Source organism: Odontesthes bonariensis, chromosome 23 (assembly GCF_027942865.1).
Source record: "Odontesthes bonariensis isolate fOdoBon6 chromosome 23, fOdoBon6.hap1, whole genome shotgun sequence".
Lineage (NCBI taxonomy): Eukaryota > Metazoa > Chordata > Actinopteri > Atheriniformes > Atherinopsidae > Odontesthes > Odontesthes bonariensis.
In genome coordinates this window covers 29,590,759-29,616,857 of record NC_134528.1, presented here as the reverse complement: position 1 = coordinate 29,616,857, position 26,099 = coordinate 29,590,759, and the positions used below count along the sequence as shown (strand labels likewise).

The window sequence follows — 26,099 nt, the reverse complement described above, 5'->3', positions numbered from 1 at the left end:
GTGGACCACAACTTCTCATGCACATGATTTTCTGTGAAAATGATTTTTTTCATCTTTGCCACAGGTTCTCCTGTCAGTTTCAGAGTAATGCTGAGAGAAACTACATCTCAGACTCTACAGGCCTCATGTTAGCATGTTGAAGGTTAAAGTTCATGACAGCACAGTTAGAAAAAGACTGAACAAGTATGGCTTGTTTGGAAGGGCTGCAGGAGAAAGCCTCTTCTCTGTAAAAAGAACATGGCAGCACAGCTTAGGTTTGCAAAGCTGCATCTGAACAAAGCACAAGACTTCTGGAACAATGTCCTTTGGACAGAGCAGACCAAAGTGGAGATGTTTGCTCATAATGCACAGCAGCACGTTTGGAGGAAACCAAACACAGCATATCAGCACAAACACCTCACACCAGCTGTCAAGCACGGTGGTGGAGGGCTGATGATCTGGGCTTGTTCTGCAGCCACAGGACCTGGGCACCTTGCAGTCATTGAGTCCACCATCAACTCCTCTGGATACCAAAAGTGTTCTAGAGTCAGATGTGAGGCCGTCTGTCCGACAACTAAAGCTGGGCTGAAACTGGCTCATCAACAGGACAAAGATCCCAAACACAGCAGCAGATCTACAGCAGAATGTGTGAAGAAGAGAAGAGTCGAGGTGTTGCAATGGTCCAGTCAGAGTCCAGACCTCAGCCTGACTGAGATGCTGTGGTGGGACCTTCAGAGAGCTGTGCAGAAACCAATGCTGCAAACTCGAATGTTTAGGAGGCAACGTTGCATAGACTAATAACATCACATATAAGATGATTATTTGAAATGATTGTTGCTAAAAGTGCTTCAACAGGCTACTGAATCACGGAGTGTAGTTAGTAGTTTACACATTTACACACTTGACCATAAGCGGTGAAACAATCAGAGCTTACGAGCCGCACATGAAGGCATCGCGGCTGAGAGTCGCAGAAAGGAAGTGCTGCTCGTGCGAGAGAGGCTCGTGCTGCCACGTCTGTGGGTGTGCAGCTGCAGCAGCGGCTGGCCGGAGCACCGGGATGGGTCGGTGCGGGGTGATGGTGGGGGGCTGACAGGGAGAGGGAGAGGGAGAGGGAGAGGCTGAGGAAACACGTAGCGCCACACGGCACATCACAACACTGCCTCCGCGAAGGGCCACAGCGCGGCGGCCGCTGCTTTCTGGAGGACCCCTGCCTGCTGGAGGTCTTTTGTTCAGGCGTCCGGGGTGTACTCCTGTCATTTCCCCGGGTTCAGACGGAGGGGGACACCCATGCTAAGCTCAGCGAGAATGGAGGAATTCGTAACCGAAGAGGAAGAGCCGTGGTACGACCAGCAGGACCTGGAGCAGGGTAAGACCAGGAACCATCCTCCGCGGCCGTGGCCGCAGCATCCCCTCTGTCAGCTGCTGGCACCGGCCGCTCAGCTGGCCCTCCGAACAAAGGCTCTCTGTCGCGGTGGGAGACGTCATTCGGAGTTGTTATGCTCAGTTTTACTGCTTTCACTTCATACACTGATAAATGAAGGAGTTTCTTAGATCGTGTTTCTTTTAAAACAATACATGAACGCATGCCAAGCGGCCGGGGCCTTTGCGTCGTTGGAAACTGTCAACATAAAAACTGTCGCCTGTGGAAGATAACCCTTCTTCCTTTAGGGAAAGGCACAGTACCATCACTGATTGGTTGATTTGTTTGAAAAAAAACCCCGACGTATTTTGGTGATGGATATTTATCTTGTATTATTGTATGAAATTACTTTTTTTTTTTTTTTTTATAGAGGATACATCAGAGGCTCCTGTGCACTTTATTCAGTATTCCTGGAGGCTTTTGCCAATCATTTTAGGCTAACTATTGGTGGTACAGTGCAACAACACAATGATATGATTTTGGAAAAGAAAGCATTGGTGCTTCTTTGAACAAACAAGGTTAATGGTCCCTAGAAACTTCAATATCATATCTTGGTATAAGCAGTAGAAAGATGCTTGTATAATGTGGTCCCTAAAATGGTAAGACAAGTTTACATATTGGAATAATGTGTGTTGAAACCATCAGGCTGTGGAGCTGCACCTTACAGGATTAATCTGCATTATCTTGTAAGTCTAATATGACAGAAAATGTGGCAATTAAGGCAAGATGGAAGCAATCTATATGCTTTTTTGAAATTCACGTTCCAGCTATGGGGCCTCATTTAAAAGACGAGATAACAAAATGTTTAACCTTGTCTGGGTCTGTTTATGTGGATGATCCAAACCCCAGCGAGTGGACGGTGTTGGATACATGTGTGAACACGCCCAGGACGAACTGAGAGTCCGTTTCAAAGCAGTTCGCTCCAGCCAGTGGTGTAGTCTACGTTGAACGCAGGTATACGGCGTATACCCACCTCTTTTTTGGGGGGATTTCCGTATACCCACCTAAAATGCTCAGTATACCCACCTAAAATTCGTTTTTCAATATTTAGAATAGCACATCAACTACCACTTTTCATGGAAGCCTTGTTATAATTTAACAATACAACGACAACACTTCAGAATTGCATTCATTCGGAAATTGCGGCAGTCAGTCAATCTCCAACCAATCAGACGCGTTTTTTATGTCTCGCTGTCAGCCAAAACAAAAATCTATCATGGGGTGCGTACGTAGGTGCTTATTGGCTAAGGAAAGGACTTTGTAAAGTCGAGGCTTCTACGAAAAGTCATTGTACATCTGGAATGGGCTGATACGATATGTTCTCCATGTTCTCACCATTCTGATCGGATTATGGAATTATCATCTCATCATCTCAACCCGAGAGTTTGCATTTCCAGGGCACACTTTTCCATGGCTGTTGACAGGTATGGTAGTGATTTATTAACACGTTGTCTAACTTTCGTGAACATATTGTAATGACTTCACGAAGGCTCTGAGATAACTTGTAATAACTTTATTAAGTTATTACAAGCAGTACAATCGCAGAACACGGGTGACTCTCAGTCCTGCTCCGCAACCAGCCCCAGGAGAACACCAGACCTGCACACAGACTGGCCCACGCCCACTCCTCTCCCCCAATCACCAGCCCACACCTGAGTGATGACCTGCGGTCCAGTGATTGACAGGGAGAGGAGGAAACAAGCCAGTCCGTGTGCTTTTACCCTCATTATGGGTCGTTACAATATATCATTATTATGATGATGATCATTATTATTTGAAAAGCCTCAATGCGTGATGAAAACATGCCAGTGAATTTCGCTAGGTAGCCGACCGCGAGCTGCCAGGTTAAACAAAGCAGCAGCGTTCCAGGTTTTTAGTTGGGGACGACGAGGATCATGGCCAGGGACAAGGGACAGCAAGACCTTAGGAACTTTTTTAATAAGGTTGCCCGACCTGACGTTTCCGAAAGTAAGTTAAGTTGAGTCAAAAACATAATTCACGCTTTTTATGAGACTTTGCTACCAAGTTACCCTTCTAGGTTGTTTAATTTGTGGACATAACACGGCAATAACACAGGCTAGTCATGCTGTAGTCTAGCTTTCGTTCTTCTCTCAATACTAGCAAGCTAGCTACTCTGATCCACGTTTGCTTACTTAGTTTAAAATTCTAGACGTTTGTTTATCTGGGATTCTTCTTTGGGAATAACTCCTAATCGCCATACCTGTCTGTATATGGTCTACATGATGATATGTACAGTGGCTGTCTGGATTAAGTAATTTATCTATCATAAACTAAACTTTATTTACTAGCCAGAACCATGCTATCTCCATGGTATGCATGGATGGGGAGATGTATCTGTACTTAGGCAATGGTAATTACATTATCTACTACACTGTTACTGCGATATAATGTCAGATGCAAAAACCTTTAGTGCATGTGATGAGTTTACAATACAGGCTATATTTCTATAGGCCTACATTTAAAAATCAGTTAATTTCATTTTGTTTGGGCTTGACTTGCTGTAGGCCTACTTGATAGTAACATTTTTGATTGTCATAGATGAAAATGCTTAAAAATTAAACTTTACATTGGCCTATTTTTTGTCATAGCTTTTAGAGGGCTTTTCATCTGAACTGTGTTATGTCATAGTATTGTAGTACTATGGTACTTATTACTTTTCAATGACTATTACAGCGCGCCACTGGAGGTACGGCGTGCATTAAGGGGCTACTATTGGTTCCGAGGGGTCCCGAGTCCCGACCCCTAGTTTGGTACCACGGGCCAATGACTGGCCAACTATACAGTATACCCACCTCAAAAAGGTAGACTACACCACTGGCTCCAGCCATATTCCAGGACATGTTCAATCACATCTGCTCAGCAGTCTGACCTGCTAAATGAATATGCTAAAGCACTGATCTGACGTGGCTCCACAAAAGCGCCGTAGCTTCAACAAGGACGTTTTCTTGCTCTTCTGGTTTCTGGAAAACGTACCTTCTGTAAAAAGTAAGGTCAAAATTGGACTCAGCTGCTGGCTAAACGTAGCCTGGCGACGCCATCCTACGTACTTCCGCCCAAAGATTTTGGCTCCGCACATAGTCTGGCCAAATCCCCCTACCTCGGTTCGCTCAGTGTTTTGCCAATCAGCAAACAGTTGCGAGTGGTGACGCAGAACTCACGCGCGGAGTCCATTGTAGTCCATACAATTGTAGTTCAACCGCAGTGGAAATAAACATGGCGACGGAAGAACGCTAGAAGCTATCCATGAAGTTGTCTCAACCCTGGAGAGCATTATACAATTAAAACAAGAGCAAGAGGAATGCCTCGTCAATTTTGTTAGTGGCAAGGATGTCGTAGCTCTCCTTCCAACTGGCTTTGGGAAAAGTTTGATTTATCAAATGGTACCGGTATAATGAAAGCGGATGTGGGAAGCGTGATTCGCGAGCTAGAGCCTCGCGAGAGTAAGCATGAACCTCGGCGCATAACCTACGTCCTTTCTAAACATTACTGATTGGTTAAGGGAACTCCAATGAATTTAAGTTGCTGAGTAAGGTCCCACCCTCCATGGAAACGGATTCCTCTTGGGTTCTTCCAGACTGTTTGACGGAGTCAACAGTCGGCTTTCGCCCAGGCTAGGCTAAACGATGCAACCGCTTTAAAACTGTGTTGGGTTTTTTTGAGCTAGAAGTTTTACTGGACTGGATTCTTGGGACCCCTATCAATAAAAAGAAACCATTTTTGTTGGAAATGATTGATTTAGTGGATTATCAGACAGCTTTATAGGTGATATTCCCTGATAATTTAACTGTTGTTTTGATTGATTGTACCCTCTGTAGTCCTTGTGTTTCAAAACAATCTTATCTTTCCAGATTTTTAAAGGATGTGCACATACTTATACACAGCACTTGTGTACAAAATAAAGTTATGAAAACAGCTTATGGACCACTGGTGAGCGCTCTGAATTTAAAAGGGTTCTAAATTAATCTAGCTTAATTGAATCCTAAAGAAATTTACAATGAGATTTCTATTGGAATGTCATAGAATTTTCATTTTCATATTTATGATGTGTATCACCTAAACAGTCGGTTTAAATAACTGTCCCATTAGTATAGTGGCTTTGAAAAGAGTAATTTATTGATAACATGAAGTCCAGTGAAGCACCTGTCAGAGCAGAAGTGTAAAAGAGGCCTTATGTGAATGAAAATTAAGCAAATATATTGCTTACTTTCCATGTCAATTTTTTTTAGAAAAAGATTTTTGAAAATGGTTGAGGGGAAAGTGAAAATTTGAGTCTTCTCTTAGATCAGAAGTCGTTTTCTTGTGCTTAAATTGGATTGGAGCAGAGTGCAGGGGCCTGAGGATTGAGGGCCATAGGGCTGCAGTTGGACCACTTTGATTTAGGCCGTCTGCTTTACACGTTAACATAATAACTGAATCTATCCTAGCTGCTCAAGGGAATTTTTTTTATCTACGTTATGATGGTCTTTTTAGTTTCAAATTGATAGTATTGTTTGAAAGGTTTAAATTATGAACAGAACATGTAAAAAGCCTTTAGAAGGTTTCCATATGTATGTCAGTGCTGATCCAATATGCAATTTATGTGATGACAGACAGAGATTCAATCGGCTAGTTTCCATATAGATGAGAAGAGTTTTTTTCCGTTCCAGTTCTTGGGAACATGGCTGACGTTATTTTGTGGATATTGCTGTGGATTAAACATCTCAAAGACATTCATCAGCCAGTTTACAATCAAATTTAACCCTCATTTAGCTTACAGTATGTGCAATGTGGCCTATAATCCTATCCTGTCTTCTGCCTAAATGACTGATTCCTCCAGGCAGTTTTACATTTTGTAGAAGTGGATCATGAGTCATCGTGTTCTCTGCACCACTTACTTCATTTCCTGTTTCCCTTCATCTCTCAATGACCTGCTCTCGGGCCAGCTAATTGTATTTCCTCCAACTGGGGTGAAATGGTGCTGATGCTGTGATTTGACTTGACTGGAAAACACACACGCACACAGAACACGTGTATTAATGTGTGCATGCGCTTGCCATCACGATGTCGGGGATTTTTAAAGCCCACTTGCTTCTTGTGTACAAAGCGTCACGAGTAAAAATAGCTGCACATTCGTCTTTGTTTTGGGAGACGGTGAAGAAGAAAGATGGAGTCAAATAGAGCCGCAGCAAAGGAAGAAGGCTGAAGTTAAGATGAAAGTGAAAATGGCTGGTCTCAGAAAAATGCAAGCTGTGTCTTCATGCGCACGTCCATGCGACTGCAACTCTGTGTTTGATGGAGCAAAGAGGATGTCAGAGCTCACAGAGCAGTGCTGGGCTTCAAAGTGCTGACTGCCTGAGATGGTCTTTTGTCGGATGACATTTCGAGATGCTATGAAGCCATCAGACAGGGGCACCGTTGTCATTGTATTACCTTGTTGTCATGCAGGTGTTGCGGGGAAGCTATTGTTCTTTAGAACAAGTCTGATCAAGGTCTATGTTTTCAGGGTTTCATATTAGGAGACAGTTTTGGACTAACAACGGTATTGTTACTCAAAAGGTTCTATAGCCTCAAGCTTTGGAATGAAGATGCTCATATCATATTAAAAAAATGCCTGAACAGGGCAACTCGTGTATCAATGTTCTATCAGACCCCTTGCTTATCAGCTGTCATATTAATAAATAAAGTATTTTTCTATTCTATTCTATATAAAACCTTTTAAAACTGATGACAAAATAAGTTGGAAAAGCAGCTCTTAATTCTAAGAAAAAGATCCCTAAAACTTTACCTTTTAGAAAATGTATAACAAAACAGCTACTCAGTAATGATAATAATAAAATAAATCTGAGTACTCAGAAAAAACTTAAATAAAAGTAAGCCCAAAAAAGTCTAGAAGTTACCAGCTGCAACACAAGTTGATGACACAAGGACACGTTAAATTCAAATAGATCTGGATCTCCAAGAGATCTTTTAGGATTTGATGGCATTATTGATTGCTTCGATGAAGCTAATAGCCATCATTATCAATGAAGCTAGCATAGCTTAGCATAAAGACTGTTAACAGGAAGAAGAAAAAAAAAGGGACTACCCCGCAATCTATCTTGACATGTTCTATGGGTTTTTGTTTTTGTCATTTTTTAAGTGTCCCGTGGTTTCTGTGTTAAGTTTATCTTGGTTTTGTGGTTATTTGCATTTGTTTTCATGTTCTGTAGCCTTGTTTTTCTCAGTATTCTGGTCTCCCCACACACCTGGTCCTAGTTTACTAACGAGCGCACATGCGTTGTGTCAGTCGTTACCCATCGGTATGTATTTGCAGGCTCTCCTTTGTTCTGTGCTAGATACTTGTCTGTGTTTCCCATTGTGTGATGGCCTTCTTATGCCAGGCTAGGACTTCCTCGCCACGCTCTGCCTTGTGTTTTGTGACCTTTTGTGTTCTGGATTTCCTCTCATTGTTACAGTTTTGGTTTGCTAATAAGTTTTTATTTATTTCCTCAACCTGCCTGCCCCTGGGGTTCAGGTCAGAATTTGGATCTTTAGCACTACTGCGACACACAACTGCATCATTAATCCATCAAACTCCTCACTTTCTTACACGTAGCTGAGATCGGGTCGATAGCAACAGGCTAACCGGATTATTCCGTAACCTGTAGGACAGCGGCCCTCGAGGACCGTATGTGGGCATCCCTGTCCTACACACTCGACCTAAGAGAACAACAAAAATATTCTATGAGCGGATTTCAACTATCCTATTAAAAAAAGGAAAAAGTTATATTTAGTCATTTAAGGATGAAGCTCCTTGTTTATGTGGAGCTTTGGCAGATGTTAAACTTGGAAAACTGAGTTCTCATGTGAGATATAAATGCTGGATATGATGCGGTTCACTAGCCTAGAAATCTAGACGCCCCTAGCGACCACAAATTGAATTTGCTCCGGGGCTAGTCTAGTCAGTTATGGTCGTTTTGCGAGGCTGAAAATCGAAACTTGATCGGGCCAATCAAATCGTGAGGAGCGGGGTCGGAGGCCGGGCTACCTAGTGACGACAGAGGTGCGACGTTTCAGTGTGTAGTTCCAGAGAGAGGTAAACAATGGCTGCGCCCAGCCAACAGTCTTTCAATTTGGCTTTGGCAGCGACTCTAGAAGATTTAAATATACAGTTTTCTTTGCGAGACGAACAGATAACTGCACTTAAGTTTTTCTTGAAAAAAAAAAAGGACATTTTCCACCATGTACGCTCCGTCGCGCTGACTACGTAATCTTCATCGCTCTGATTGGTTGTTGCGCCATACTATTGCGTGGCGTTGAGTGCAGAGGCAACTTAACAGACAACCGTTTATCCCGCCCACACTGCTATCCAGCTTCACTAGACCCCTGTACAGCTTTTTGCTGTAGGGGTCTGGCTTGCTAGGCTAGCGGTTCACATGTCAAGCCTTAAAAGCAGAAAAAACAGGAGGGATGCCGACATATGATTAAGATGGGTCTTTGTTTGAGCCTGTTGTGTGTTAGCCAGAGCCTCTCCTGGCTCATATGGGGCTGTGTGACCTCAGAACAGAACTTGTTGACTTTTCTTACTTCCTGAACCATGTGAATTATCCTGTTACTTCTTGAGTATCAGGAGTACTAAAGAAATAAAGTCTCAGGGTGGATCCCAAAAATCTTTCCAGATATTGCGTATTTGGACTATATAGGCCGGTGAGTTTTCTAGAGCCTTTTGTGTAAAGTGTCTGCAGTGGAGGAAAAAGGAAAAAGGAGAAGTCTTATTCGTTTCCACATTCCAGTGAATCTCATGGGTTATCTGCACCTACCAAAACAACACAGCTTTGGAAGACATCACCACGCATTCTGTGTGAATACATTTGCCTGCAAAACCTTCCACAAATTTGTGAACTAGATCCATTTAATACATGTTTTGCAGCATTTTTGGCACAGGATTTAAATTTGAACTCCTAATCATACCTCATTGCAGCTGGTTGAAAATACCAATAGCCAGATTATGAGTATTTGATAAATGTATAGTTCACGTCTTGAGCAAACAGACAGCTGTCTGTAGGGCGAGTCTTGACAGGCAAAGTTGTTTTCTTGTGGAGTGAGTTCTATCGATTGACTCTCGTCCTCTATTGTTTTCCTTTTCCCCTCTTCTTCTCTCCCCCTCCCCCTCTTCCTCCTCCTCTTCTTCCTCTGTTATTCTCTTGTCAATGTGGCTGTGTTGCGTTCACTCTCCTTCACGGGCAGCCAAAGAGAATTTAATATTTGACAGTATTTGATTTGTTTTACTTGGTCGTTTTTGGACTTGAACAACTTCAGCTATTCCAGTTCAGTTTGGGTTTTGGGAATGAATGCTGGTCAGGCTAGCATTACAGTGATTGGAAAAAAAAAATTGCATCATTTATTTATTTTAGAAACCCGGTACTCGGAATAGAAATGACAAGTTTCTGTTGCAAATTCTCCTAATTTTATGCACTCAGCTGTTGAGTTATTGCTGCTAATACAAACTACCCAGCTCATCTCAACTCAAGCAAATTATTTTGTGTGCCAAAGTTTTTTTGAATGAACCTTTCAGCAAATAAAAATCTTATACCTGTTTTTCAGCCACTTGTGAACAGAGTATGAATAGTTAATGCTGACTTCCTATGAATGCAGTTTAGCTTTTATAGCTAACATGTTAGCAAACCACACTGAGTAGCATTAGCTTTCATTTCGTGTCGGTCTCTGAAAGAGTGAGCTTGGAATGTTTTTTTTCTTTAAAGACCACGGCTATGGGGATATCACCTAATTGCCTTTGCACGTTCTGGTTGCGATTTAAAAGAAGCATTCTAATTTAGTTCTTAATACCTTAAAGAAACATTGTGTACAATAAGTTGGGATTAGTCCATCTTCTTTACTCCATGTGTGCCAGAACTCGCAGTAACTCATCTCAAAATTCGAGAACGGTGAATTTTCACTGTTCTTTGATTCTACCAACAAAACGTGGAAATTTGAATAAACGTTAAAGTTCCTTCTTGATTTTAGAAATAATTGAAGGCTCAAGGTCCACTTGCAAGATTACACAGTGGTGTGGTGGTTAGCACTGTCACCCTAAGCAAGAGGGTTTCTGGTTCAAGTTTTGGCTGGCTTTTTTCAATGGGAAGTTTGCATATTCTCCCCGCTTATGCATGGGTTCTCTATGGGTGCTCTGGCTTCTTCCCATCATCCAAAAACTTGTATTGTAGCCTAATTGGTGATTCTAAATTGACCTTAGGAGTGAGCGCAAGTGTGCAGGGTTATTTGTCTCGTTTTTCTCTGTGTTGGCCCTGCAATAGACTGGCGACCCATTCAGGGTTTACCCTGCCAGCTGGGACGGGCTTCAGCCCCTCATGACCCTTATTTGGATTAAGTGGGTATTGAAAATGGATGGATGATCAATTTACAACCTTTTACCCTGATACTAGTCTTTTCAACTGGACTGAGCTTGTCATCCAACCCAAATCTTATTGTACAATCTAGAATAGACGGGAAATAAAAATAATTGAAAATCATGTATATTTTTCTCGACACCCGATCATCTTTTACAGTAAAGTAAACCAGAGGGTTTTCTGGTCTCGTCACCTGGTAACCCTGAATAAGGACATTTTCTAACTTAAGTTACAAGCTATGAGAGGGTGTATATTACAGCAAAGCATTTTGTTTTCTTAACCCTAACCAAGTGTTTATTAATGCTTGAACTCCACCAGGTGGTTTACTAAAGGTGCTTTAACCTAAACAGTGAATGGTAGACAAAGTAAGCAGTGACTGAAAATAAAGTTGGAAACAAAAGGAGAAAGTGTTGACACAAACAGGAAACTCAACATCTTCCAGCCTGCTAGTATGCTGTTCTTTGCCTTTTAAAACAGGGAATCACTCTTTTTGTGTAGGTTTCATGTTCCTGGATATTCCATGGGCCATATTATTGGTAGCCATAAGAAAATTAGTTGTATGAAAGATCCGACACATCTTCATACAGTGTCATTGAGAAGGTCATTTGTTCTCATTTTATTACTATTATGGGCTGCTCAAGCTTCATGTAATAGATGTTAAATCCAACTTTTAAGTTGTGTTTCTAGTTACTCATGCAGAGAAAAAGAGGCCTGGGTGGCCATCCACTCATCTGAGGAAGGATTCGTTCAGTGGTACCTGAGCCGCTGAAGCCAGGGCCCCAAAGGAATTCATTAAGCTATCAGCAGTGTGTGAATAGCTCCATGTGGACCTGCTGGCATCAGCACGCTTTGCTTGCTGCTCATTATGTTAGCCGAACAAGGTGAGAAGAGGTGAGGGAGGAAGATGGTGCCAGAAAATGCTGTGTTGAAAATCCAGCTGTTGGATTAAATGCCAGCTTTTCTAAATGATGACATGAAAGAACGGGCCATCGATTGTAAATGAACCAAAATCAACAAGCAAATCAAGCATTTGTGTACTGCAGTTTCTTATTATTTAGCACCTGACATATTCTGCTTGGTGCTCATAATAATAATAATGTATTATTGGATGTGATATGCTGATATCATGAGTTATTAGTTGGACTACGGAAAAGTCTGCAATTTGTCATTTCTCTGTGGACCTATTGGCCAGCACTTACTTTATAGCCACTTCAAGAAAGCAGAAAAAAGTCTCTTAGCAACAGTGACTGCTAGCAGATAGTTTAAAAAAAAATTTTTTTAGGGATTCACAGATATGTCGGTCTAACATCAGCATCAGTTAATATTCAGCTCGTTGACTGCTATCAGCCTATCAGTAAATAGGAGAACATCAACCATGAAACCTTGTGTTTGCACTGAAACTGACTGCTTTATTTAAATTCAACAAAAAAAGTTTGACCGTGTAAGCACAGATTCTTTTGAAACAGTTATTTTATTTGTAGGATATTCTTATATGAAGGTGTATGATAAAGGTTTTTGATACATTTCATTTAATGAAGTTGTACTCCTCTTAAATAGTGTGACAGGCTGAAGCACTTTAAAACTGTGAGGATGTATTTTATGATGTATATTTAATTGTTTCCCCGGTATTAAAGGGGAAAATGAATGACTAAAACAATTGGTATTTGGTTTTGGCTACCAGACAAATGATTACCTTTGATATCAGTATCAACCCAGAATTTCACACTCTGCCACTATGTATGCGCTGATATTCTTTTGGAAATATGTATCTGCCCTTAAGCACACAATAATTCTGCTTTTTGCTCTTAATTTGGTCTCCACCAACTGTACAGCAGGCTGGACTAAAACAGCAAATCAAAACAATGAGCTAAAAGGAACAAAAATACTTCATATAGCTTTGGGGAACTGCAGAGTATGACAACGATCCTCTTTGAGTTTGACACGTAATGACAATATTTTTATCTGTCGATAATTAGCTCAAATATAAAAATAAATCATTAAAGATGGCAACAAGATTTCTACCAAGTGGTACGGGTATGTTTTAAAGTGAGCAACACATTAATGTTGTCTCTTCTCCTAAAAAGAGTACAGACCAAAAAGTGTTTTCATGTGTGCTTTGCAGCTGCAGTGAATTCCTTGTATTATTTAACAGACCCATCAAATCATTTCCTCTTCAGTTTGTTTCCAACGCAGCAGTTGCAGCTGAGGATTAGTGTTGGCCGGGCATCTTTCCCACTGATCACTATGCATTATTAAGGCAGGAGCCGGGACCGTATGAGCTGCTGCTCGGTTCGCTCCATGCTTTTCTGTGAGGTTGCGAGCCACTTCTTGCTGACGCGCAGCCTTGCAGGCCACCGGTGCTGCTGAGTCAGAGCACAGCCAGAACACAGAATGATGACAGTGACTCATCTTACTTCGATGGTGCATTAGCAGTGTGGAAACCCAAATGAAAACAGTCAAATGTGTTGCGGTGACTGCCAAAAGAGCACTTGCATTTGATACTTTAGATATGAATGTGCATGCTTGCCAGCTCACTTAGTAAAAGAAAGCCTAAATCTTAGTGGAACGCTGTCTGTTCAAATAATTTTGGCATCAGTCTCTGACCTTTAATATTCAGTCAGCAGAGAGTGGAGGACCTGCAGGGGGACATGCTGCAGGGAGGAGCGCTGCCTCTCTGTCCTCCAGCTGTCCTCCTTTTATAATAAAACTGGTGCAGACTGAGGTGATGTGATGACCTATTTGATTATTCCAGACCCTGTTATAACCTCGCTTGAAATAGAGCAGTGTGCTATATTAATCGTGACAGTGGTGTTATGAATTATGCAGCTACAATTTTTTTCCCCTTGAGACTAAATTCTTCCTTTTTTTTTTTTTTTTAAATCCCACCCCAATTTTTCATTCATTGGCATAAATGTTCATCCTTTCCACATTTTCTTCATTTTCCATGCCCTGCCTTTTTTCCCCTCTTTTAATATTTCTGTCTGTTTCCCTCTGATGTCCAGATCTCCACTTGGCAGCAGAGCTCGGGAAGACTCTATTAGAGAGGAACAAAGAGCTGGAGGACTCTCTGCAGCAGATGTACATCACTAATGAGGAGCAAGTGCAAGAGATTGAGGTACGAAGCACAGAGCCCTGCCAAATATGTCAAGATCTTTAGAATAGAACCCCAAGTATTCAATTCAATTCATTTTTATTTATATACAGTAGCGCCAAATACAACAAACGTCATCTCAAGGCACTTAGATAATAAAGTCCAATTCAAGCCGATTGGAATTCAATTAATTGTAAAATTATTCATAAAATAATCCAATTCGTTCAGTATTGGTATAAAAGTATATAAATGCCATCTTAAAAAAACAGCCTTCAGAGTGCTAATATATTGCACATATTTATGTCAGTGTTGCAAACTATTTCCAATGTAATGTAGTTCAATCCTGCAAAGAAAAATGTCATTAAATGTCCCTGGATGACATCATCTGTTAATGAGCATTTCAGTGATGGTACCTTTTTTTTTTCTTTTAACCCTTTACATGGGTTTGCGTCTCTCATTCTTTCTGTGCTCACATATATTAAGTGCTGGTCCTGACCATTCCGAGTTAAGCTGCTGTGTTTCCAACGGAGGCCAAGACCCTCTTAGAAAGCTCAGTTTTCTCTGATTGGTCAACTCCAGGTGCGCCTCATTCCACCATTCTACATCCGTTGTGCTGTTTTTTTGAGCTTTGAAACTGAAATTCACCGGACCCCTGAGTGCAAAGCAACTGATCTGTACATGTTGCTGCGAAGGGATGTCATCAGGAGGCATGGCATTGGTTTCCCCAGCTATGCTGATGATACACAGCTTTACATTGCCGTGTCTCCTGATGACCTAGAACAGGGGTGGCCAACCGGTCAGAGACTAAGAGCCGCATTTTTTACTGTGTTACCACAAAGAGCCATATTATTTTGAAAAATGACAGAATTCTCTCCGTTACATCCGTCTGTTCTTGACTCACTCTCGTCTCGGTCACGTGGCGCATCAACGCTGATATTAAACCCACGAACCGAGCAAAATGAGTCAAAAACAGACGTGTTTGGAAGGCTTCTTCCCATGAGGAGACAGAAGAAGAGGCTGAGACCACTAAGAAAAAGAATACTGCATTTTGAAGACATGTTTAAGCGTTACCATAGCGACCAGAGAGGATGTTATGTCAGGAGGACGCTGCTAATAAAGTTGCATACAAGTACACAGTGGATTCAAGTTTATTATTATATTTACTAAATACCACAGAGTCTGTGTTGGTTGTATCATTTTATTTTGTAGTATTTATCCGCCACACCTGAAAGGCCGGTCCGTGAAAATATTGTCTGACATTAAACCGGTCCTGCCGTATTGAACTCAAACGAAGCGAACACGCACATAAAAAAACAAAACACAAATACAAATTTTGATATGAACGTAAGAAACCAGGGAGCCGCGGGTTGGCCACCCCTGACCTAGAGCTACTTAATGTCCTTTTAAACTGTATTTCAGATATAAAGTCATGGATGGTAGAGAACTTCTTACAGCTCAACCAGGACAAGACTGAAGTTTTAATTATCGGTCCTCAAGACCACAGAGAGATCATTTTACCAAAGTTACAAAACTTTTAATCCTTCTCACTATGTAAGAAATCTGGGTGTCATTTTTGACTCCGAGCTGGATTTTATTCCTCATATTAGAAATGTCACAGACAGGATTTTATCATCTTAAAAAGGTGATAAAGGTGCTGATGCGTGCTTTTATTTCTGCTAGAGCAGATTATTGTAATGCCCTGCTCTCTGGTCTTCCCAAAAAGAGTACTCAGCAGGACGTGTGCTCTGGTACCGGCCTTTCAGTTGTTCCTACAGTCGGAACCAAAACTTATGGTGAGACCTGGTTCCACTGTTCCGGTCCTCGTCTGTGGAGCAGCCTGCCAGAGAACCTCAGGGCTGCAGAGACGGTGGATGTTTTTAAAAAGAGGCTCAAGGCCTACATTTTTAGTTCTTTTTTTTTTTTTTGTTCGTATCGTTTTCATGTAAAGCACTTTGTGTTACTTTTCGTATGAAAGGTGCTTTATAAATATTGAATTCATCACCATTTTCTTTTTCCGGGAAATGTCATTGAGAACACCTCCACAGCTTTTTTTTATTATGTTTTTAGTTACCGTATGGGAAGATACTGGTGTATAAGTGAGGTATATTGCAACACAGGTGGAAGCACAGGTAAAAGGATAGACATTAGTGCCTGTCGCACCTCCCACGGTGCCATCCGGGTAGGGAGCCATCCTTCAGTGATGTTTCGCTCCTTTAATCCCGGAACATCTCACTGTGGTGGAGCAACGGCAGGGACCGCTCCCTACCGCCCCCTGCAGCCTCCTGCAGCCCCCTGCAGCTAACCCTAGGTCCCCACATATTATATTAAATTGATTTCATTCAATTCAATTCAATTCAATTCAAAATACTTTATTTATCCCAGAGGGAAATTAAATGTTGATGTAGCTCAATTAAATCAAGGAGTTATTATAGATGCTGATGGCTGTGGGCAGGAAAGATTTCCTGTAGCGGTCCGTTTTGCATCCAAACTGAAGAAGCCTTTGACTGAAGAGACTCTGTTTTCTGATAACAGTCTCATGGAGAGGATGTTCAGGGTTGTCCATAATTCTCTTGATTTTATGCAAAATCCTTCTTTGCATTATTGTCTCCAGAGGTTCCACAGTCGTCCCCAGAACAGAACCAGCCTTCTTTATCAGGTTGTTGAGTCTTTTTAGGTCCCTGGTTCTGATGCTGCTGCCCCAACAGATGACGCAAGAGGAAATGACGCTCTCAACAACAGACTTGTAGAAGATCTGCAACATCTTGTTGCAAACCTTGAAGGACCTTAGCTTCCTCAAGAAGTACAGTCTGCTCTGTCCTTTCTTGTAGATGGCTTCACTGTTGTGTCTCCAGTCCAGTCTGTTGTCCACATGAACACCAAGGTATTTATATTCCTCAACCACCTCCACTTCTTCTCCCATGATGGAAACAGGGTTTGATCTGACCCTGTTTCTCCTGAAATCTACAATCATCTCCTTTGTTTTGTTAACATTCAAGATGAGATGATTGTTCCCACACCATGCCACAAAGCGGTCCACCAGCTCTCTGTACTCAGCTTCTTGTCCATCTCTGATACACCCGACCACTGCAGAGTCATCTGAATATTTCTGTAGATGACAGGAGTCTGACTTGTACTGGAAGTCTGAAGTGTACAGAGTGAAAAGGAATGGTGAGAGTACAGTCCCCTGTGGTGCTCCTGTGCTGCTGATCACCTGGTTAGACACACAATTCTTCAGTCTGACAAACTGTGGTCTGTTTGTCAGGTAGTCATTAATCCAGGTGATTGTTGAGGCCTCCACCAGAGTCTTCTAGAGTTTCAGACTAAGCAGATCAGGCTGGATTGTGTTAAATGCACTGGAGAAATCAAAGAACATGATCCTCACAGTGCTGCCTGCTCTGTCCAGATGACAGTGGGTTTGTTGAAGCAGGTGTATGATAGCGTCTTCAACTCCAACTCCATGGCGATAAGCAAACTGCAGGGGGTCCTGATATGTGCTGGTTTGCTTACACAGGTGGGTCAACAGGAGTCTCTCCAGGACCTTCATGATGTGGGATGTCAGGGAAACAGGTCTGTAATCATTGATGTCTGAAGGGTGAGTTTTCTTTGGTACCGGAACCAGACAGGATGTCTTCCACAACAGTGGTACCTTCTCTTGGGTCAAGCTAAGGTTGAAAAGGTGTTGCAGAATCCCACAGAGCTGCTCTGCACAGGCCTTCAGGACTCTGGGGCTGACACCATCTGGACCTGCAGCCTTGTTCCGGTTCAGTCTCTCCAACTGCCTCTTCACCTGACTTCTAGAAACAGAAAAGTGGGAGGGGGAGGCAAAGGGGACAGCAGCATCTCCTGATTGGGTTGAAGACAAACTAGTGGAAGCAGAAGAATCCATGACTGAGGTGGAGGTGGAGATGTTACAGGAAAGCTGTGGGTCAGAGGAGGGTGGGATGTCTCTTTGGCTGGGAACAGGAGGGGAGGATGGTGAGCTTGTTCCTGAACTGAACCTGTTGAAGAATGTGTTCAGCTCATTTGCTCTGTCCAGACTTCCATCCATCCGATCCTCCCTCTGCTTGAGGCCTGTGATCTTCTTCATTCCTGACCACACATCTCTGATATTGTTCCTCTGCAGTTTACTCTCAAGCTTCTTTCTATACACCTCCTTGCGCTCTCTGATCTTGACTTTGAGCTGCTTCTGTATACTCCTCAGTAACTCCCTGTCTCGCTCCCTAAAGGCTCTTTTTTTCCTGTTCAATAGTTCCTTTAGCTCACTGGTGATCCAGGGTTTGTTATTAGGGAAGCATCTCACTGTTCTGGTGGGGATGGTGTTGTCCACACAGAAGTTTATATAGTCAGTCACACACTCAGTCATGGCATTAATGTCCTCTCCATGTGGCTTACAAAGAGAAATCCAATCGGTTGCATCAAAACAACCCTGTAAGGCTTCTTCAGCTTCCTGTGACCACTTTCTAACAGTCCTTTTTGTGACAGGTAGTCTCTGGACAAGGGGTTTATATGCTGAACAGAGAAAAACAAGGTTGTGATCTGATTTTCCCAGGGGAGGTCTTGATTTGGAAATGTATGAATCCTTGACATTTGTGTAAAACAAATCCAATGTCTTGTTTTCTCTGGTAGAGCAGCTGACAAACTGTTGAAAAGTTGGCAGTGTAGCAGAGAGTGAGGCATGATTAAAATCACCAGATATTGCCACAAAAGAATTGGGGTGTTGTGTCTGTATCTTAGCAACAACGGAACTGATGACATCACATGCAGTGTCGGCAACAGCTGAGGGTGGAATGTAAACGGCCACCAAAACAACACTGGTGAACTCTCTTGGCAAATAATATGGCCGAAAACTTACTGCCAATGGCATGGGCTCTTTGGTACTTTGCAGAATGATTCCAGAGTCTGGAAAGTGCCATTTCTGATTAAAGGAGCTGCACTTTGCTCATTGGATTCAAATGAACTCGATGGATTCAAGTTACTTTCTGTTAATAACAACATCTTTGAACATACAAAAAGCTCATCGGTGGGATTCAGTGGCTGATATGGGAGGACAGATACTTTTCTTGCGATACAGGGGATATTTTTCAGGGAACATTGCCTCCACTGTATAAATGTCCATATCCATACTGTATTTAGTCTTATATTGCCATAGACCTAACTATAGTTTCTCTGTATGTTATCCAGACCTGAATATGTTTTTTAACTCTCAAATAAAACAAGTCTCTCTGCTGTAAAGATTAGTCCTAAAACTTTTTTTCTATGAAGTTTTTTAGTCCGTGTTTTCTTGGATGACCCAGACCCATTACTTTGGAATGTATTTGTAGGCTGAGGCTTCACTGAATTGAGTACAGTGCTATGGATCCATCGCTTATGAAAAGAAAACTTCTGTTTGTGATCAAATTTGTCATTAGTTTGATAGCTCCGCCTGCAGATGATCAGTGTGATATAAGTGCCAGAGCAGCCACGAAATGGCCCCTCAGGATGTGACTTTTGTTAGTGTCCCTACTGAACACGTGTATGTATTTGCGATTTAGTACCTGACAAAGCAACTGGAGGTTCTTCGGGACATGAACGAGCAGCATGCCAAAGTGTACGAGCAGCTGGACGGCACAGCCAGAGAACTGGAGCGCACCAACCACACTCTGGTGACGGACAGCAAAGCCTCGCAGCAGAAGATCGAGAGGTGCGATGGACTGGGAGCTCTTTTTCTTCTGTTTTCTGGCTTCTTTTATTCTTTCCTGAAGCTCTGCCTTTTTTGCTCTCTATACACCAGGTTGACGGGGACTATTGAGGCTTTGCAGAACCAGGTGGAGTCTCTGTCAGGGCAGGTGGAGCAGCTTCGCTCTATGGAGCAGCTCCGAGTCAAAAGGGAGAAGAGGGAGCGACGCAAGACCATCCACTCATTCCCATGCCTGAGGGAGCTGTGCACAGCACCCAGGTGAGTGTTATTTCCAGAGTTTCACACTGGAAATAAAAAGGTTCACACTGGAAATTTGCATTTGTGAAAAACTCCCAACGGAGCAAGCCAAGTATGTCTGTCTTGGTCAGGTATGAGGACGAGTTTGTGGTGGGCAGGGCTGAGAGCTTCACTGTGGACGCCAAGCGTCCGCCTTTTGAAGAAGAGAACCAGCACCTGAGGGAGGCGGTGTCGGCTCTGCGAGCGGCGGTCCGGACTGAGAGGGGAAGAAGGGAAGGAGTGGAGAGGGAGTGCAACCTCCTGATCGGAGAGTTCTCCCGGCTGCAGACACGGGTGCAGGTAACCTGCAAAGACTTAGATTCTGGTGTTTTTATCCCAAATCCTTGTGGATGAATTTTGTTCTCCTTCTCTTTGTAGCTTTGCTTCAGTTCATTGCGATTTGGGGACATTTGTTTATGCACAGAACTCTTAAGCATTTCATACAGGTTATAGCCCTTCCAGATGAATGGGCAGCAGCAACTGCTTCTCTGAGATCATTGTTGATGTCTTTCCTCCTTGGCATTTAGTTAACACACCCCTTAATGCACAATTCCTGCACACACTGCTTCTGCTTCTGAGCTTAGTGTTTGTTTATAAAGAATGACGCGGCCTGATATGTCACATGTTGCTTTCATATTCATCTTATTTTAGGACACGATACAGAATAGATGGCTTTTTCTTATGCCCTGATGTGTAAAACTATGTGTAGAACTTTTCTTTTCCCCATGACTGTAAGTGGAAGAAGAAGTTCTGTTGTTCTTTTTTAAACTCACATCCTCTCAACACACAAACAGACATTTGTGGATTTACTGTAAGTTAAAACTGGAGTTGCTTTCCCCCCCCAGGATGCTGAGAGCTGCCAGGCGAGGGTCCGGGAACTGGAAGTGGAGCTGCAGGAGCTGCAGCAGTTGCGTCGTGCTCGGACTTACCTGCTGAGCAGCGAGGATGACGGCGTGGCCCTTACCCAGACTGTCCTCAATATCACCCCCGAAACTGACACTTTCCTGGAGGAGGAGGTTGGAGAGACTGGGGGTGGCGTGAGGGAGGAGGCTGAGGGTGGAGGAGGTGTTGGAGGTGAGGCCCTACCCGAGTCCAGCCCTGTAAGGAAGAGCTGCAGTGACACGGCGCTGAATGCCATCGTGGCCCGCGATGCGTCAGGCCGCAGGAGAGGCAGCTACGCCCTGCACGCCAACAGCGTCAGGAAGAGAGGGATGTCCATCCTCAGGGAGGTGGACGAGCAGTACCACGCCTTACTGGAGAAATACGAGGAGTTGTTGGGAAAGTGTAGGCGCCATGAGGAGAGCCTGTGTCACGCCGGTGTCCAGACTTCAAGGCCCATCTCCCGAGACCCATCCATGAAAGACTGTGCAATGGGCCCCACTTCGGCACCCCCCCCAACACCCTCCCAGTCACCTTCCACCCCTGAGGCCATCGAGAGCATCAGCAAACAGGTGGCGGCGGTGGACAAGCGCTTGGGGCAGAACACTCCAGAGTACAAGGCCCTTTTTAAAGAGATTTTCTCACGTATTCAGAAGACCAAGATGGACATCAAAACTACCAAAACCAAAACGAGCAAATCTGGCAAATCTGGCAAGTCCAGTAAACACTAAATTTCTACCAGTCGGCTTGACCGAAGATGAGTTTGTTGCTATTAGAGTGTTCAGTGCTTGAGTTTGTGAACGGGGGGCCGGTGTTGACATGCTTCTAGAGGGTGCTACTCTAAAATAGTGCTAAGTTCAAGGTCAGATCAGGTAAACTGAGGTCAGATCAGACTTTTCATCCAAAAGTGTCCAGCAGACAAACAGAATCTGATTCGCATGCATACAACATATTCACTGCTTTACTCAGCTTACACACTACTATTACAATAACACAGCTGAAGCAGTATGCCTGCAATGAGCCTAACAAGTGTAGTAAAGGTCCTAGTTTCACAAAAAATATTGAGAGGAAATTTCATCTCATAGGCGTGGAAACCTAAATGTAATATTAACTCGAAGTATATCTGTTGTGTTGATAATAAAGGACTTTACTAACATCTGTATAATCACAATAAGACAAGACGATCTCTGACCTCTCACGCAACAGTGCTGTCTGCGTTTAAAAGGACTCTGAGTGCTAATAATTTGGGCCTGACTCCTGCTTATTGACGTTCATGACATGTCACCCTTGGAGGGCTGTTTTCACAGTTTTTAGAAATGGGATAGTTTTCTGAAAGGATCCATACCACTGTGAGCTTACTCAGAGTTGAGTTGAATCATTCACAGTTTAAAGTTTTGAACACACTAACATTCCTAAAAATGAACGAGAGCACATTTATTTCTCGCTTTCCTTCAAACGAGCTGCTGAGCTCGTTTCTTTCAGCAGAGCCTAATTCTGTTCATCTATACAGCCCCCAATCATTGTCCCATTTCAATGAATCACTGAATACTGCAACATACAAACATACCTGTAAAAGCCAAGAAAAAAAAACACGCCTTTACATATTTTCAGTTGAAACTTGGTGTGATAAAACAGGACAAACCAAAATAGATAATTTCTTAAAGATTTAATTGAATTCAGCTTCTTCAGAACTTTTTGGTTGTCTCATGATCTTACCTTTTCCTAAGGATTTCTTATCCTCACATACCCATATTCCCGAGGCTGGGAATCCCTGTTTCATTTCAAATGGTTGCAGATTTGACTGATGCTTTTACTTTTATTCTCAAATATTTTCCAGTTGTAATGTGTACTGATTTAATAGTACAACTCCTTTAACATCAGTGGTGATGATGTAGTTGCTCGCCACTTTCAGCCGTACTGTAAAGGTAGATTGTTGATCTGTGCACGTTAGGGCTCCTCATTTGTGAGGCCTGCTGTTGTTATGGGTTAAGGTGCTCACAGAACAACATTCCTGTACAGGTCTCAGTTCACTGGATACTCTATCCACATTGATATCTCTGTTCCATTCCACAATGTACATGGACTGTACTCCCTATCTGTTCCCTTCTCAGCGAATGTCAGCAAAGGAACTCCCCTTGATGAAATTCCTCTATGTGGAACACCCTGTAACACCACCAGCAGCGCTCCTTCTATGCATTGCTCTGGGAGATTATACACAGGGCAATGCTTATATACATGAGACACCTTTTACTGCAGCTGTAGTCATTTAGCAGTGTTGGCAACCATTAGCTTGTTGTGAGCTAACTAAGCCAAATCAGCATTGGTTTACCTTGCTAGGTTGGTTCTTCACTTCACAGTAGGTTGAATATCAAGATTCCCCATCAAAGAGAGAACACGCTAAATCTAAGGATAAAATAACACTTTATTAATGTCCAAAAGGAATATTAAAGTTTAGATTATGATTTGAAAATATACATTTATGAAGTTTGCACATCTATTGTTAAATGATGCTATCATTATTGAAGTGATTTAAGAGGTTATGTGATGTAAATTACAATACTCAAAACTCTGTGAAAAAAGTTATTTCATACTATGAGGGAAACAAGCTATCACTACTATTAAAACTAGCCTATTAACAAGCTAAGCTAACATTTACTGCCTAGCATAGCTGTGTAACTTACAACAATGTGAATGTTAAACATCTGTGCTAGATAAAAAACACCAGTAACAGACATTTGAGATTCTTGTATTAACAGAGCAATGGATAGCGGGAGGACTGCCTTCGTTGGTTAAAGTGTAGGTTGTTTCAAATCAAAGATTTTTTGTCAGGGAAGCTCCCTTAGCAGGGAGCTTGGGTTCCTTTATGCTCCCTTTGCTCCTTGCGTTAACATGGCTGAATAGCCTGTGCAGTCCATTTCACAGGGACCAACAGGGCATGGCAAAACACCAGATATAGTCCACTGTGTACACTCCGTTATTATGTAGTCGGTGACCTGCGTGAAACCTTAATGGTGCACAGAGTTCATAACTGGTAATATAGCTACTTGTCTACCATTAAGTCACAGTCATTTTACAGCTTTATTTTAATTCAAAGGGGAGCATGGCCATAATGGAAACCACCACCACATAACTGGTAGCAGTGGTGAAATATGACTGAAATTTAATTTTTCAAATACTGTTCTTGAGTGTCTGCTTAATGAGACTGAAGAGTCTATTAAAAAATTGAGCTAGTGCATACTAGACCACTGCTTTCATGAACCTTGCACCGCTTCGAAAAGCTGTCTTGTCCTTTCTTTAAGTATTCTTAAGGAATAGTTCTCCAGGCTTCTTGAAGTGCTTTCCAAAGCTCTTCTTTGGATGTTGATTCTCTGGATTTTTTCCCCTTTTCTTAAGGACATCACTTTCCGATACTTTTTAGAGCTCACTCTTTCTTTTGTCCTCCACTTTTCTCTTTTTTTACAGACGCACCATGCTGAAATATACTTAATTATAGACTGGTAGCTCTTTAGGAATCATCTCTTCGGTACAAAAATACTATTTTAAGTCTTTCAAACAGTATCATCCGTGGCATTTTCTACTAAACTAAAGACTAAAGGATTGGGAGCAAATGATGTATCTTTGTGACAAGCTACAAATATTTAAGATACAAGATAGTTTTATTTGTCTCATACACAGTACAATGTGCAGTGAAATTTGTCCTTGTCCTGCTACCAATAAAACGAGAATTAAGAGCCTAGAGGTAAAACAAATAACAATTGGTTCTTTGTTAAGTTTTTGGTTGTGTAGACACAACACTGCATCATCGCTTGAGTTAGATTCCTTTTTCAGCTTGATTGATTCACAGTTCCGTGTTAAGTGGGATAACAAACAAAGAAAAGAGATTATTCTGAATTTGGTCCGGTCGGAGGACTGGCTGTGTGAATGGAAAAACTCTGGGAAACTATCGCCACAGGATGCTGCCCGGTGCGTCTCTGATCTCCCTCTAAGGGAACAAACGGCTGGCTGTGGCTTCATATCTAGCGTTTAAACTGTAAGAGTATTACCCAAACAATTTTTTCATCTCTTCATCCTCTTTCATTCACGGTGGGGATTGGAGGTCAAGTGAAATGATCGTAGCTGTATAATGTTAGGAAATGAACTCAATTTGGAAACTTATGTTACATTGATCGTACCACCCTTTCTCCACTGTGTTCCCATCACCTCGACTCCTGTGCGTTGTGCCGAAAAAGCCTTTCCTGTGGATGTTAGATAGAAAGAGATTGTTCATTAAGCGTGATTGGTTTTGATTATGCTGATGTTATTCCAGTAAATGCCATGAAGCTGCTGTCAGAGAGCCGTTGCAAAGTACAATCTCTGCTGATGGTTGTTTTGGCAATTTCAAGGAATTATAAACACTCGTCATAAAGAATACCGTGTGAACACTCCTGTGTAAGCATGCAAAGGTGTTGAGGAGCCAACAGATCAACTGAAGAGCAAAATAAGGAGAGACTTTACTGTCATAGGTGGGACAGTAAGAATTTTTTTTAAAGGCCACTGAATGAAGACAGCTTGATTGCTTTTTAGACCCTTTTTAAATATTCTGTAGAGCCTTTTTTAAATACCACTTCTCTTTATTTCTACAACATAACAGACGCACTGTGTAGTCCCTCTGGAACCAGTAGAAAGCTTCACCACAGGGCTTTCTCTGAAACCTAACAGTCACGCCGAATTATAAAGCTAACCTGCAACATATTGCACCTTTTTCACAATCTACAATAACTATGCCTCTTTCTGGGTGATCTTCTACATGTAAAGCTTTGTTATACTGAATCGTAATGCAGCTGATATTTTATACCCAATTCTTCCCTAATGGCCATGACGTAACCGAGCCTGAAACCTTTAACTTGTGACACATTAGGGTTCGTCTTAATTTTCAAGGCTTACTGTGTTGAAGATAAATGAATAGATAAAAGGCTTCATTTACAGTTGCAGCATTTTTAAATGGTTCGAGCGTAAGGTGAGGGAAAATATGAGTTGGCAAAGATAAAGCAACATTAAACCAGAGCCTGAAATGACTTTCAGAAGGCTTGTGGGGCTTCTGTACTGTAAGGCCTTTTCTATTGCACTTGAAAGGTCTCATCTTTAGCATTTAGCTCATCTAAAACTCTACCTGTATATTTATGTGTGTGACTGTCTTACTTTATTTTGAACTTTTTCAGTGCCTAAATGTGAATGTCAATAACATATTGCCAGAATATTGGTATCTATTTTGCATTGCTTTTATTACCTTGTTTAAATGTGTGCATAATTAGTTCCTAGGATATTACCATTAAAGTTTAGTCTGGTCTGTCATTTGTTCATACCATAACTGAACGAAACTTACTTTACCCTGTTAATAAAGCATTCATACAG

The 26,099-nt window shown here is 42.2% G+C and overlaps 1 protein-coding gene across 1 annotated transcript; it reads left to right on the top strand.

Moving 5' to 3' along the window:
* Window positions 1-870: 870 nt before the first annotated feature.
* LOC142373659 (cerebellar degeneration-related protein 2-like) lies at window positions 871-26,099 on the top strand. Its single transcript, XM_075457008.1, has 6 exons — window positions 871-1,345; window positions 13,788-13,900; window positions 19,408-19,556; window positions 19,647-19,811; window positions 19,922-20,129; window positions 20,675-26,099. The coding sequence occupies exons 1-6, from the start codon at window positions 1,267-1,269 to the stop codon at window positions 21,437-21,439; spliced, it is 1,479 nt and encodes a 492-aa protein (XP_075313123.1). The 5' UTR covers window positions 871-1,266; the 3' UTR covers window positions 21,440-26,099.

Bases quoted from the DNA above. Each gene is read 5' to 3' on its own strand.
- LOC142373659 (XM_075457008.1), top strand. From the start codon at position 1,267: ATGCTAAGCTCAGCGAGAATGGAGGAATTCGTAACCGAAGAGGAAGAG. The intron at 13,901-19,407 runs GTACGAAGCACA...TTTGCGATTTAG, and splicing joins AGCAAGTGCAAGAGATTGAG to TACCTGACAAAGCAACTGGA. The intron at 19,812-19,921 runs GTGAGTGTTATT...TGTCTTGGTCAG, and splicing joins GAGCTGTGCACAGCACCCAG to GTATGAGGACGAGTTTGTGG.